We start from the raw sequence: 14,133 nt of genomic DNA, 5'->3' as shown, positions 1-14,133 counted from the left end.
CTCCAATGGTGTCTTGGTATTATTCAAAGACATTGTGTGTTTCTCTTTAGATTTATCATTTATCTTCCCGACTGGTTACAACGAATGGACTCCTTACGCTTAACATTCCATTAGACCATGTGATTGATTGGTAGCTAAGTTTATCTCCTATCTCTCTTTCTCAAGTGTAGTCTTCTTGGTCTAACTCTGACAAAGTAACCCTTCTGGTGCATCAATGCTCGTTGAACCTTGATTGCTTGTTGCATCACAGATCGAAGTTTATCCAAATTTGTTCAAAGATAGAGCATCATAAGTTCAAACCCCATGCCGTGATCGCTCCATGTCTTCTTCAACTTAGTCGCAATGTATGAGGAACAAAGCATAGAGTCAAACAACGTCCACTCCCTGAGAGAAGCATAAGCCTAGGCACTTCTTCATAAGAGATTCTTGAGCAGTCTGGTGCTCGGATCTTGGTTCTTGACTTGGATTCTTGGTCTGGCACTTCTTCATAACAAAGCTTGACTTGGATTTTCTTGAAAGTATCATCGGCATCTACTTTGGCCGACGACTTTAGCTTCCATTTAATTGTCACCATATCTTTTCCGGCTTCCAGAACTAAAGAAATACATGAGTCCAATAATAGTATAGAAGAATACTAGAATAGATAGATGTATAATTTTATTTATTATAAATGTATTAGTGGCACAAGTCATTTTAAAAAGGATGGAGCCATACATATATGGCAATAACGATTTCTAAAATAAATTAAATAGGTAACATATCCAAGTATGGTCAATTCTCTTAGTTTAAAGCCTAGCTAATAGAGAGTTTGATTTATAAGGAAAAGGACAAGACAAATTCACAAACCTACGCTATCTTGTACGGGTTTAGCGGTGACCTCGAGTGAATTTTGGAGTCCAGTGAAGACTTTATCTTTGTTTCCTCCACAGCTCGACTCGATGAATGAGAATATGAGAAGTGAGGCGGCGAAGAGGAGAGTGTGGATAGCCATCGTTAAATTTTGAAATGTTGGTAAGAAGAATATGCTTTTTTTGATCAAAAAAACTGGGTGCATGTTAAGTTTTATATAGTGTGTGATTTTTGGCCATCATAAAATAAGTAATACCAGAAAGATAATGTTTCGTTTAGCAGTTAAGCCAAATTGAGTGAGAGAGAGAGATTACCCTTTGAAGATTTTGAGGAAATGTGGAAAAGTGAGTCATGTGTTCTTTAAGGCTATATTTGTCTCTATTATCTTCAGCTGAGGAGCGATGTTTCCTAAACATGAAAAGGAGATGAAAAGTCCATCCTGAGTTCTCTTTGTTAACATTCATTTTTTTCTGTTGTGCTAAGGTTCCAAGGTGCCATTTGAAATCCAAATTACCAAAACAATTATAAGGAATATGAGAGAATAAATAAAAAATGTAATTAAATATATTTAAATTTACGTCATAATTTAAGCTAATCGTCACACTTAGATTAAAATAGAAATTTTGGACACTATTACTCAGCAGTCAACACGAAGAACGATGATCTGACACAAAGAATGATGCTAAATAAAACAAAAATTATTTGTTTGGAACACTATTTAAGCCAAATATCATTAAATGCAAAGATTTGAACATAAATTTTGGGACACCATTACTCGGTAGTCAAAACAAACATAACTGATCGATAAAACCATGTTTAGGCGTAAAGAACAATGCTCAAGAATAAGAAAAAAAAATGTCTCTTCATACAAATTTAACCTAGGTAGATCAAGATCTGAAAATATGGTATTTAAAGTCAAATTACCACACATCACTCATTAGGATTACCTTATCCATATGTTTGGGCTACTATCTCAGTCAAACATCATTAAATACAAATGTTTAAGTAGAAATTTTGAACGCCATTACTCGGTAGTCGACACAAACATAGTTGACCTATAAAACTATCTTCAGACGTGAAGAACGATGCTCAAAAATAAAGAAATAAATGTATCATTGTACGAAGTACACCTAATTAAACATAAATTTTGGACACTATTACTCGATAGTCAACACAAATATAGTAGATCTATCAAACTATGTTTAGACGTAAAGAACAATGCTTAAGAATAAGAAAAGACTTAATGATAATATGAGAAGTGAGGCGAAGAGGAGAGTGTGGATGGCCATCGTTGAATTTTGAAATTTTGGTTAGAGGAATATGCTTTTTTGATGAAAAAAACTGGGTGCATGTTAAGTTTTTATATAGTGTGTGATCTTTGGCCATCATAAAATAAGTAATGCGAGAAAGACAATGTTTAGCTTAGCAGTTAAGCCAAATTGAGTGAGAGAGAGAGAGGGAGATTACCCTTTGAAGATTTTGAGGAAATGTGGAAAAGTGAGTCATGTGTTCTTTAAGGCTACATTTGTCTCTATTATCTTCAGTTGAGGAGCATGTTTCCTAAACATGACAAAGGGATGAAAAGTCCATCTTGAGTTCTCTTTGTTATCATTCATTTTTTTTTTCTGATGTGCTAAGGTTCCAAGGTGTCATTTGTAATCCAAATTACCAAAACAATTATAAGGAATGTGAGAGAACAAATAAAATTTTTAATTAAATATATTTAAGTTTACGTTATTATTTAAGCTGATCGACACAACTAGGTTAAAATAGAAATTTTGGACACTATTACTATGTAGTCAACACAAAGAACGATGAACAGGCACAAAGAACGATGCTAAATATAACAAAAATTATTTGTTTGGAACACTATTTAAGTCAAATATCATTAAATGCAAAGATTTGAACATAAATTTTGGGACACCATCACTCGGTAGTTAAAACAAACAGAACTGATCTATCAAACAATGTTTAGGCGTAAAGAACAATGCTCAAGAATTAGAAAAGAAAAACGTCTCATCATACAAATTTAACCTAATTAGATCAAGATCTGAAAATATGGTATCTAAAATGATATCACCATGATTACCTTATGTCCTTATCCATTTGTTTGGGTTAGTATCTAAGTCAAACATCATTAAATGCAAAAGTTTAAGTAGAAATTTCAAACACCATTACTTGGTAGTCGATACAAACATAGTTGACCTATTAAATTATTTTCAAACATGGAGAACGATGCTTAAAATTAAATTATAATAAAAATGTATCATTGTATGAATTAAACCTATTTAGATCCCAATACAGAAATTTGGTATCCGATGTCACATCACTCATTCGAATCATTGTATCTAAATGCTGGACAACTATTTATACCAAACATCATTAAATATGAAAGGTTAAATAAGAATTTTAGACACATTAACTCTAACTCGATAGCGAACACAACCATAGTTGAAATATCAAATTATGCGCAAATACGAAGAAAAACGTCAAGAATATTAAAACAAACATTCATCTCATATAGACCTACTTAAATCTCAATCCATAATTTGGTATTACATTACACACAACTAGTAATCCATATGTTTTTTTTTTCACTCCTTACGTTACCTAGTAAAATGTTAATTATAAAATATTTATTTTCTGTGATTGATCTCTAAGCATTAACGCAACAAAACTATGCACTTGCAATCTATGTATGAAGATTCCATAACATTGAAAGAGGCCCATGTAATTTAGGATCATATCACTTAGACACAAAATTTGAGTACTTTTAGGAGCGTAATTCAAGTATATGAAGTCTTTTTCACACCATTGTCTGTCGTCTGAGATTGATTGTTGGTCCATCAAAAACATTCATGTCCTAGATTAAATATACTATATAGAACAAATACTTTCATGTCTTGTTCAACTAAGTCGCAATGTATGAGGAACAAAGCATAGAGTCAAACAACGTCCACTCCCTGAGAGAAGCCTAAGCCTAGTCTTCTTCATAAGAGATTCTTGAGCAGTCGATCTGGTGCTCGGATCTTGGTTCAGAGTAACACAAGTGATCTTATCAATGTTTCCTGAGCTATTGATGTGTTGTTCAAGCTTCCATAACCGCAGCTTGGTATCTTTCATCAGTCAACCTCTCGTGAACAAACTGATCAGTCAAAGAAACACAAGCCAGCCACAGCAACTCATTAGTGTTCTTCCTCAACATGTGGGACAGCTCAAACAACAAGCACCCACATGGCTTCATCGTAGACCCAATGCTCTATCTCGGCGTATAGATCGTGAAAGAAAACGCAAGTCTTATGGAAAAAAATCAAAAACATTATGGGTTACGATGGAGCGAGGATTGGATAAGGGAACGAGCAGAGGTGAGCGGAATCAGGGAAAAGAGGTGCAGTTTTCTTACTCCTTACAAAAAGTACATGCTGTTTCTTATCGACAACTAAACTCCCCGTAAATTTTGATAATGGTAGTTTTTGGTCTTTCTGAGTTTTATTTATATTGCGAACTTACTCATACAACATTGTATATCCAGTATAAGTAAGATTTTCAATCATTGTTGCATCTTAGACATATTGTACATTCGCTCTAGCTTGCTTGGTGTTATTTGCAGTAATAAGAGTCGTACCAACGCATCTCTTAGATTTTGTGGTCGAAAATTAAAACTTACAATTTAAAAAAATCAAGTTTACAAGATAGACAAACAATTGCATATCACTTTAAAAAGAGCGATCTAAGCATTTTTGTTTAATTAATATCAGAATTCGTGGGGTTGTTGAGGTAAGACCTTTTGTAAAGGCTTTTACTACAATCATACATATCTTACTCTATTTACACTCCTCAAGAGCCTGTCATCTCCTCCTAGTGAAAAAAGGATGTCTCAAGGCTTCACGAGCGGTTAGTCTCTCTGATGGATCAAATCGAAGAAGTCCTTGCAACATATTTATCAATTCTCCCGCCGAGTGGTCTACATGTTGCATTATCAGATTCTGCAACAACACATACAGGACCATTTGTAAACACAAAGAATCGCTTCTCCAAATCAAATTCAAATACAAAACTTGACGAACCTGAAGCCGAGGAAGCTTCAATACTGCTTTCAAGCTGTCTCTTGAGGTGGCTCCATCAGGCCAATCCAAACGACCTCTTCTCACATATTTCTCTGAGTGCCGACTTTATCACACAACACAAGAAATAATAGTTAAACACCCGACCATATATACATCACTTCGGGGCAAATGTTTGATTCAACTCACTCCACTTTCTTCAACATTTGTTGAGGGAACGACCCAAGAACACGCTCCATCATCGCTAGATGCTCCAGATTTTCATGTGTTTGAAACAATGCTTCTCCCTGCAAAACTCAAAACTTCAATTAAACACACAAAAAAGGAGTAAATTCCCATTTAACATTAAGAATGAACTGGTTCAAACACATACCGTGCACAGTTCCACTATGATACATCCAATACTCCAAACATCACATGGATAACTCCAGCCAAGACCTGCACACAAGGCCATGTTTCTCCATCAGTTTGTAATATAGTTTAACAGAATCTAGAGATTTCAATGACTTATTTTACAACAGCAACTCACCTAAAATCACTTCTTGTGCCCTATAATGTCTGGTAGATACAATGTAGGTTTGGTCCTGACGCTCATAAGTTGTGCTACCAAAATCAATCACCTTTATTGCACTTGATTTAGGCACTCTTTTATAGCACAGATCCCTTTGTAATCGGGAGCCCTGCAACAAAAAACACAACAAAGTCCTTTAGCACTTAACTAGTTGGCAACATTAGAGTCACACATAAGTAAATTCAATATATACCTTGTACTCAGGAATTTTCACATAGTCCGAGGAGACTAACAGAATATTTTCTGGTTTAAGGTCGGTATGAATCATGCGCAAGTCATGCATAACTGCAAAATCAGACAAAAATAAACAAGGAAAATGCCATAAGAGACGGAAAGAGCTAAAATTCAGAAACTTATGTGGTAACCATCACAATAACAAGCAAAACTCAGATGAAAATGCAAGAGCATGCAGATTGATTGAAAAGACTGCAAAGACTACACACATGCTACACATTCCAAGAGTTGCCAGCCAATCTCACGGACAAGATCAATGGGAAAGGAGCGATAATTGTTTTTCCGAAGAAAATCGTATAAACTTGATCCAAGCTTCTCAAATACCTGTTGCAACCATTTAAATTTAACCCCAACTATTTCCCAAACCGGGGAAAATCATAGCCATCACAAAATTGACTAAAATACTTACAATACAGATATGGTTACGATAGTCAAACCAGTTCCGAATTTGTACACAACTGCAAGGAATAAACTGATTTAACCTTTGCAAAAAAAAGAATTTGATAAACCATGTCCGACTCTATCAGATTCTAATGCATGATGAAAAGTAACTCACCGATTACCACCTTTGTCATGTTTACCAAGCTGTTGAAGCATTTCAATTTCAATCATAGCAGCCTCGCGGTATTTCTTCACACCACGGACAATCTTGACAGCCACCATTTCCTTCCTCTCCCTGTCCCAACATTCTAGCACTTGACCAAAGGTACCTACAAGGACAATTTAAGTAACGTTCGAATAAGATATGAGTACTATAATGGGACATGTGAAAAAACACAAGATAACTCATACAACAACCAAAAATTCATACCTTCTCCCATTTTGCTATAGATTTTATCTGCGAAACAAGAAAAGAACAGAGCAATCAGAATAATGAAATCAAAAAAAATTAACACAAGGTTCACCACAACATCTAGAGTTTAACAAAAAAAGCCATTGAAAAAAAAAATCTAGAGATATATATTTAAAGGTAGCTTCAGGATTATCAAAACAGCTCTTGGTAATGGAAAAGTGAGATTACAGCGTGGGGTTAAGTCATCTCCCAGTTCAAACATGTAATGTCCATCCTTGTCATCTTCTCGCCATGGGGGCGAACCATTTCGAGCCACAGCCTTAACACAAATAGAAGAGCTACTATTGTCTGTAGGAGCTCCGGAGGATGCAAAGCTTGATATATTTCCAATCTCTTGCCCACAAAACATTCCTACCTGAGCCTACACATATCCATGTACCATAACAGACAGATGAAAACCTGCCACTATCCTTCTACGCTAACATGTTTTGAGTCATATTCTATACGTTCTTAATACCTAAAGGGAAATATCTAAATCCAAACAATTAGGGTACTTTCAAAGTGCATCAATTTATCTATTCTTGAGAAATAATCATTTGTTCTGAGTGAAACTGATAGAAGTTATAGCATTGGAGAGGGAAAGACACAAAAATCTACATCCAAATTCACAAATCATTATCCATCAGATCAAAATTTGTTCACCATCTACAAACAAAAAAAACTAGAAACAAAACATACCACAGCAAAAAAAAAGTTGAACCTAACCACACACTGACATCTAAAATAATTCATGGATAGACAAAAGTTTATATAGATCTGAACAGGTACAACACCACCAAATTCTCACAAGAAATTAACCTAATCACACAAAATTTGGTATCTTCAAAAAGTGAATAATTGACAAACAAACAAATAACTGAAATCACAGATCCATCAGAATCGACAAAAAAAAAAAACAAATAATCAAACCATCTTCAAGTTTAAATCAAATCAAAGGAATCAAACACAAAATTGGAACCATGGATAAACAAGGAGGAGATAAAAAAAATTATACCTTGGTTGCAGAAGGCAACACATCCCAACCGAGACGCGCTCTCTTCCTGGGACGACGATCCATGTGAGTATGAGGAAACTCATGCACGCGCTCCATCTCCATAATCTCAGAAAAACAAAATTATAATCGGTGGTGATTGTTTTTTCAGAAAGCCAAAACGGCGATGACGAAAGCTTTTTTTGGGGGTAAACAGAATCGAAAAGTGTCCTAACCCTAGTTTTTAACTAGAGCCTATTTGCGAATTTGCGATAGAGAAGCAGTCAGAACACATCTCCACCGTCCACGTGTCAGCACCCTATGTAACTAGGGTTAGTTGTAACTGCGCTGGATTTAACCAGAGTTGAGTTGTCTGTCTCAATTATTGATTGGGAATAGGAATATGCTCTTCCACTTTCCAAAAGAGGAAACTACAAGGAGTGCTTCTTATTTCTCTTCAAACGACACGCATTCTTAGTTCGCTCGGTATTTCTAATCCTCGCTTTTTACCCGGATCGAATATTCCAAATCCAATACTATTTTTACTTAATTGACCGCACTTTTTTCCGTTCGAAATTATGGTATTTACTTTGTCAACAATGACTGTTACAATAGAATATAAACCGGAGTCTCTTTGGTTTAATCAAAGTTTAAACACTGCAATACATGTCTTAATTGCGAGTTATGACTTATTAAGACTGGTAAACCGGTTTTTTCTACATGTGTTTGTGGGCCATTGCTGACTTGTTGACAAGTGCATGCAATATGCAATAGCCAATAGGATAAACGGTACAGTACAAACCATTTGAATGAAGCTAGATGTGAATGAGGGTCAATTCTACCGCCGGATACTCAGAAATCAAAGATGTCTATTTTCACTACTCCAACTATTCGAGCATACTTCAAAAACTACTCTTTTCAACACAACAGGATTTACAGTTTCTTTTGAAGAGAAGTATAAACCAGATGGAGATATCCTAATGGCCTCTTAACTCCTGAATATAATGGCCTAATTGCTGAGCACCAACGAACAAGGCATCGGCTGCCAGAATAACTCCAAACTACATATATGACATGACATGAGATCAGCAGTCATGACTCATGAGGAATATGGTTTACAAAATCTACAAAAGATTTTGATTCACAAAACTCACCAGACGCGCAGTATATACTAAACGGTAGCCCCAACCTTCTTTGGCAGCTTGAGCTCTTTGCTGGTCTGTCCAACTGCAAGCAAAAGAGGATACATGAATAAAATGCCAAATCCTGCATATGATGTACAAGATAGCTAGTCCATTGACTTAGAGTCACTTCAAACAAGAAAGTCTTTCAAACCATTACTTTTCAAGGTATAAGAAAGTCTGAGAAGCAAAAGAGAGACTTACCCAAGGAACTCTGAAAAACCTCCAATCCCAGCAAGCTTCAAGGGTTGAACACCTTCTGTGACTAGATCCTGCTATCACATAATGAATGAATTAGTTATCGATGTTGTATACTTTCCAATTCTAAAATGAAACTGAAATATCCAAAAGCACAAAACACAAAGTTTGAAACAATTGCATAACCTCGTCTTGAGCGGATTCCAAACCGCCTTGTACCCAGAAAAGATTCTCATACCCTGCATTACGAAGCAGCTCGCAAGCAGCTAAGGATCTGACAATAACAAGTTTTCGAGTCACGTATATATGACGATCATCCAACATTCTGAACCCAGTGATTCACTTTATACTAACTCTCAATATAAACTAATTTTTCTTTCACAAAACTAAAACCATTTGATAATATTACTTCTTCCATTCCCCCCTTATAGTATAATACATAGGCAGAGAACCTAACCAGCCACTTATTCATGATTTCATAAAAGTAACCACATATTTAAAACATTCTACTTAGTAAGGAGCAGTGAGTCCCTTAGCATTCAAGAAGCCTGTTGCTTGTATCATCAAGTACCTCAATCCTTTTTGGCAAGCAACAATCAGCTCTGCTTCTTTTGGGAATTTCTCTTCAACCTTTGACAAAAAGAACCTACAAACGAAAAGATAAAAACAAGAAGCAAATAAGTATGTCATAAGGCAAAAGTCAGCTTAACATCGCAGACATACCTATTAAAAGATAACGTAGGTGCACCACTCCACCATCCCCCTGTAGAAGCAAAAACATGGTGAAATCTCCGCAAAAAGTTTATAAAATGGGTGTATCCCAAGTTACAGTCTCTATCCTAGGTGGGATTAGAGGATAATATACATTGCAAAGATAAAGATAAAGAAAGGAGTTGATTCGATATCCCTAGATTCAATAGGTGAAAATGGTGAAAAGGTACCCATAGCAAAACTGGTGACTTTTTTGGAAAGAGTTCCAGCGTCAAGGTTGTCATCATTGTCGAAGATAGGAACCCAGGTGGAGCCTTTAACCCATGCCTTTAGAAAAAAAGTGAACGGAAAAAACAATGAAGAACAATTACCTCAGTGAAACACTATAATCCAAGAGTATATTCTGTGAAACAGTGACAGTGGGCAAGGAGCAAGAACTAACTAAAGAACACGACATGCTAAGGTGAGATACATGAATCAAATTCTATGCACATAACATGAAAATCCAAAGGTGAAGGTGGAGAATCATCATCTATGGATAGCAAGGAGTCTAATAATCCAAAATCCATCTATCAATGTACCTTGTTGCGCTCGCTAGAGGGGCGGACATCAAGAAGAGGTTTGTTTGAAAGAGAAATAGCATAGCCTGCTTCTCTTGGTGTAAGAAGCTTCACTTTTCCTTCCCTTAACTAAAATCAAAACAATAAATTTAATGAAACCCATGAACCATCTATAATCTATATAGATGGAGAAATGTGAACAAGGGTTGATTCAGACTATTACCAAACCATCCCAACGCTTTTTAGCAGCAGCCATGTCTCTCATTTGCTTAAGATCAATATCTTCATCAACAGCTTGCATCTTAACAACACCTACTCTCTAAAACAAAGCAAAACACATATGTTTTTTACTTCCTCATTACAGCAACGATATAAAGCCATAAAAAGCAAAATGGAGAATCAACTTACAAGGCGGCGAACAGTGGAAAGGGATGTGCTGCATCCTCTGGGGAAATTATTAAGTGGAGAGGTCATCCTCGAGCTCTGGTTTCTAAAAAGATTGGAACGAGAAGCTAAGAGAGGATTTAGAACGGGAAGAGATAAAGACTCCATTAGGTTCCAGCAGTGAGTAGTGACTGAGAAGATAATCTTCTTCTTCGCGTTTGCGCATCAACAGAGAGACAAAAGAAGAAAAGATTAGTCTCTCTCTCAGTTTCGGGATTATTGGACCGAGTGATCTATTTTGGCTTTTACTGAACCAGTTAACCCGACTCGGTTCGGGACCGCCTCATTTGGTTTCATAATTCGATTGGAGGTACATAAACCGGCTCCACATCAGAATTGTGATGGGATTTAAAAGTTCGGCCCAGAGCCCATAAAGATCCACATTCACAAGTCATCGCTTATGAAATTAAAATCAGGTTCATTTTTTTAAGTAAGATACGGCTGAAAAACATAACGTTCTAGTCCAAGAAACCAAATCTATGACATATAACATCAAAGAACTACATTTTGGGTATTTCAATACTTGCCTCCAGAAACAGATAGAAAATAACAGATCTTGAATTATAGAAGACAAAAAAAATTTGGTATTTCAATAATTGTCTTTACTGTTTACCTAATCATCCCGCAAATTAATCAATAATTAGTTTCTTGTTAATGTGACTCTTTATTAGAATCACATTTGTGCCAACCTATCTCAAGCCAATATGCTTGCTACCAAAGTATTTTTTTTTTGCTTTCCGTATCATTTGTTGGATTCCAAGCTCCGGTGTCCTAGAGTTATAGATATTATAATTGAAAAAGTATTAGTATGGTTTTGAGTAACAAGAATCTCATTGTTTCTAGCTATAGTCAAATGGATAAGTTTTTGTTCTCAAAGCTCCTTTTATGAAGTTATGTAAAAAAAGTTTGAATTGTATCTATAAATTGTACCTAATTATAAATATGCTTTCTCTTAGAATATAGCTTCGTAACTAGTTTATATTCATGTATTAGTTTATATTCACTTGCGTGGATTTGTAATTAATATGAAAAATATGTAATATTTTGTAATTATTCATTTATATACTTTAATAAATAGTTAGTGCCTTATTGACTGAAATGATTATTTAATATTTTATATTACATTAATATGTTATTCCTTTTAAATAATTATCTTTCAAATTTTAAAATTGGTACAAAAATTGTTCCCAATTGTTGCTTTATTTTTAGCTTTATAAGCTACCCCAATAGTCTTTCCACTCAGAAAAACATAATAAATTTTACATATTATTTAGATTCATTTACGGAGATAAATATTGTTCGAGATAATTGATGCAAATCAAAAGACCATTTTCAAAATGTTATAAAATCAGAGTTTTTTTGAAAATAGCTTTGAGTATGCTACTGATGTCGAAGATGTTGCCATGTACATTGATATCGCTCTCATGGAGCTAATTGGTGATCTGGCTAAAAAGGTTCATAGAGGTTGCAGTATTAATGACCTAATGACTACTGATTTCAAGCTTTGGTGTCTATCAATTATAGATATTATAATTAGAAAGATTAGAGATATTCATAGTGTGCTGGTTTCTCTGGCTATGAGTAACAAAGTTGTCATTGTTCCTAGCCATGGTGAAATGAGCTCCGAGAGCTTCTCTTAGGATATGTAGAAAATCTTTAAATTGTTACGAACTTGTTTTCTCTTAGAATTAACTGGTTTTTATTTAATGTATTATGGCAGTTGGAGCATGATGTGACTCGCTATAATGGATGTAAAGGAAGGCTAAGGTTGTGTGCGCTAGGTGTTGGCGATCTGGTTGGTAATATCCTACCTATTAATAGGTCTATGACTGCACATTATCTTGGATTTACAGAACCAATGAGGAACATGTAAGTTTGTTCCTAGTCAGCTCATCAGTAATTCAAGTGAAGTGAATAATGTAATGACAAGTGTAACTCTTCACAAGGTGGATATCATGACAATATGGACTTCTTGATCATATACTTTCTGACGCATCGGAAAGGAATTAGATAGGCGTGTTATAAGACATATGAGAATGTTAAGTAAGCTAAATCTAAAGAACATAGAGAAGATTATGTATCCGATATCATCCATTTACATAGCATATCATGGCATCAGTGCAGGGAATAGATCAAGTCTGTCAGAGACTATGTTCCATGAAATTGATGAAGAAATACAAGCAAAAAAAAAAAAAACAACAACGTTGATTTTTTGCTGATCAATCAATTGAACTGTCTAGTATGCGATACTGGTTTGTTGTACTCCGCGCACCTATTCTACTATCCTGAAGTATTATATATGATGTGTACTTAATATAAAGCCTGGAAGGCAAGGCACCATTATCGGTCACTGGAATAGATGTAAAATCATCTAATCAAACAGGCCATAGTAGATAACGACTATTGGGCTTACTTTTATCATTCACAAACAAACGTCATAGACAGTGGGCTTACTTAAACAACATCCAGAAGAAAATCCTAGAGGGCCACACACAAGTCATAAGAAAGAAACAAAAGGGTAAAAGGTTGCAGTGTATCACGATCTGAAAACACCAAAGAGCAGAGCTGACTCCTCTTCGTCAGTCATCTTATTAGGCAAAAGGAACATCCAATATTTTCACCACTAGCCAAACCTTAGCAGTAACAATAGTTTCCGTCCTCCCACTTCACTTCCGTTATTTTCCGAGGCCTTGTCATTTACGTCATCTCCGACGATAATAACAGAAGCAGGACTGTTAACAAAACAAAACAAAACAAACAAAAAAAGACATTTCACAAACTGGTTTCGTTCCAGCTTAAAAGGTTTTGTCACCGCAAAGAAAGAAAAAAACAAAACAAACCAGTTGAGTCCGGGGAATTCAACATTAAGGATAACTCCACATGAACGGAAGTGATCCTTCAACGCCTTCTTGATATCATCCGCAGGAAGAGACGTGTCGAATCCATCAACACCAATAACCCAACTGCAGGAAAACAAATATTATTATTAATGTAACACATCGTACATACATCCACATATTATACATATAAATCTCGAAATTAGAAAAGCGTAGTAAATTTACCACTGTTGTCCTCTCGTAAAAGTAAACTTTAACCCAGATTAAGAACCCTAATAATCAGTACAAAGATGTAACAATTTTCTCACATAGGTAAGTAAAAATTAAATTTGTGATTATTAGAGAATCAATGAAAGAGCCACAAGTAGAGGATGATTACCGCCGGGTATGCGTAATCACCGAATCTCGCGGAAGAGACCTGATTCACGTTATGTTGACAAGAGATATCAGATCAACACCAATACACATCAGAACTGTGGTGGGATTTAAAAGTTCCACATCCACATAGTCATCGCCTATACGAATATCTTCCACCTTGGCTATATCAAATATCAAATTGAATGCAAGATTCCGTGCTGAGGGTGGAATGACTCGGTAGGTATTGATTGACTATTGTTGGTTGGTTTCCAACTTTCCAAGCTTCTTATTTGCAGGATATTAC

The 14,133-nt window shown here is 35.5% G+C and overlaps 2 protein-coding genes and 1 long non-coding RNA gene across 6 annotated transcripts; all 3 read right to left on the bottom strand.

The window, feature by feature from the left end:
• Window positions 1-4,490: 4,490 nt before the first annotated feature.
• On the bottom strand, window positions 4,491-7,912 carry LOC104717800 (serine/threonine-protein kinase AFC2). Of its 4 annotated transcripts, XM_087469177.1 has the most exons (12): window positions 7,566-7,832; window positions 6,740-6,932; window positions 6,530-6,556; window positions 6,275-6,428; window positions 6,128-6,176; window positions 5,928-6,042; window positions 5,678-5,769; window positions 5,443-5,593; window positions 5,287-5,351; window positions 5,103-5,200; window positions 4,917-5,019; window positions 4,491-4,835 (listed from the first exon to the last, which is right to left on the bottom strand). In XM_087469177.1, exons 1-12 carry the CDS (start codon window positions 7,665-7,667, stop codon window positions 4,698-4,700), a joined length of 1,287 nt encoding a protein of 428 aa, XP_087325303.1. In that variant the 5' UTR covers window positions 7,668-7,832; the 3' UTR covers window positions 4,491-4,697. The 4 variants fall into 4 exon arrangements, with proteins under 4 accessions (XP_087325303.1, XP_087325304.1, XP_087325305.1 ...); XM_087469178.1 differs by lacking the exon at window positions 6,740-6,932 and having other exon boundaries at window positions 7,566-7,912; XM_087469179.1 differs by lacking the exons at window positions 5,928-6,042; window positions 6,128-6,176 and having other exon boundaries at window positions 7,566-7,787.
• A 296-nt stretch (window positions 7,913-8,208) lies between these two features.
• Window positions 8,209-10,924, bottom strand: LOC104717799 (rhodanese-like domain-containing protein 11, chloroplastic). Its single transcript, XM_010435426.3, has 10 exons — window positions 10,600-10,924; window positions 10,415-10,510; window positions 10,213-10,320; window positions 9,862-9,958; window positions 9,644-9,683; window positions 9,492-9,566; window positions 9,107-9,194; window positions 8,927-8,994; window positions 8,696-8,768; window positions 8,209-8,602 (listed from the first exon to the last, which is right to left on the bottom strand). The coding sequence occupies exons 1-10, from the start codon at window positions 10,741-10,743 to the stop codon at window positions 8,519-8,521; spliced, it is 873 nt and encodes a 290-aa protein (XP_010433728.1). The 5' UTR covers window positions 10,744-10,924; the 3' UTR covers window positions 8,209-8,518.
• Window positions 10,925-13,022: 2,098 nt separating this feature from the next.
• Window positions 13,023-14,123, bottom strand: LOC104717798 (uncharacterized). Its single transcript, XR_756299.3, has 4 exons — window positions 13,852-14,123; window positions 13,698-13,744; window positions 13,476-13,598; window positions 13,023-13,367 (listed from the first exon to the last, which is right to left on the bottom strand). It is a non-coding gene; the product is annotated as an uncharacterized LOC104717798 (long non-coding RNA).
• Window positions 14,124-14,133: the final 10 nt, after the last annotated feature.

Source organism: Camelina sativa, chromosome 10 (genome assembly GCF_030686135.1).
Source record: "Camelina sativa cultivar CO46 ecotype springtype chromosome 10, ASM3068613v1".
Classification (NCBI taxonomy): domain Eukaryota; kingdom Viridiplantae; phylum Streptophyta; class Magnoliopsida; order Brassicales; family Brassicaceae; genus Camelina; species Camelina sativa.
This window is presented reverse-complemented; position numbering and strand designations above follow the sequence as displayed.

Excerpts from the sequence above, each read along its gene's own strand:
- LOC104717800 (XM_087469177.1), bottom strand. The coding sequence starts at position 7,667 with ATGGAGATGGAGCGCGTGCATGAGTTTCCTCATACTCACATGGATCGT. Across the intron at positions 6,043-6,127 it reads ATCGTAACCATATCTGTATT|GTATTTGAGAAGCTTGGATC; the intron begins GTAAGTATTTTA and ends TGGTTGCAACAG. Across the intron at positions 4,836-4,916 it reads TGAAGCTTCCTCGGCTTCAG|AATCTGATAATGCAACATGT; the intron begins GTTCGTCAAGTT and ends GTGTTGTTGCAG.
- LOC104717799 (XM_010435426.3), bottom strand. The coding sequence starts at position 10,743 with ATGGAGTCTTTATCTCTTCCCGTTCTAAATCCTCTCTTAGCTTCTCGT. Across the intron at positions 9,959-10,212 it reads CCTCTAGCGAGCGCAACAAG|GCATGGGTTAAAGGCTCCAC; the intron begins GTACATTGATAG and ends TTTTTTCTAAAG. Across the intron at positions 9,567-9,643 it reads CCTACGTTATCTTTTAATAG|GTTCTTTTTGTCAAAGGTTG; the intron begins GTATGTCTGCGA and ends TTTCGTTTGTAG.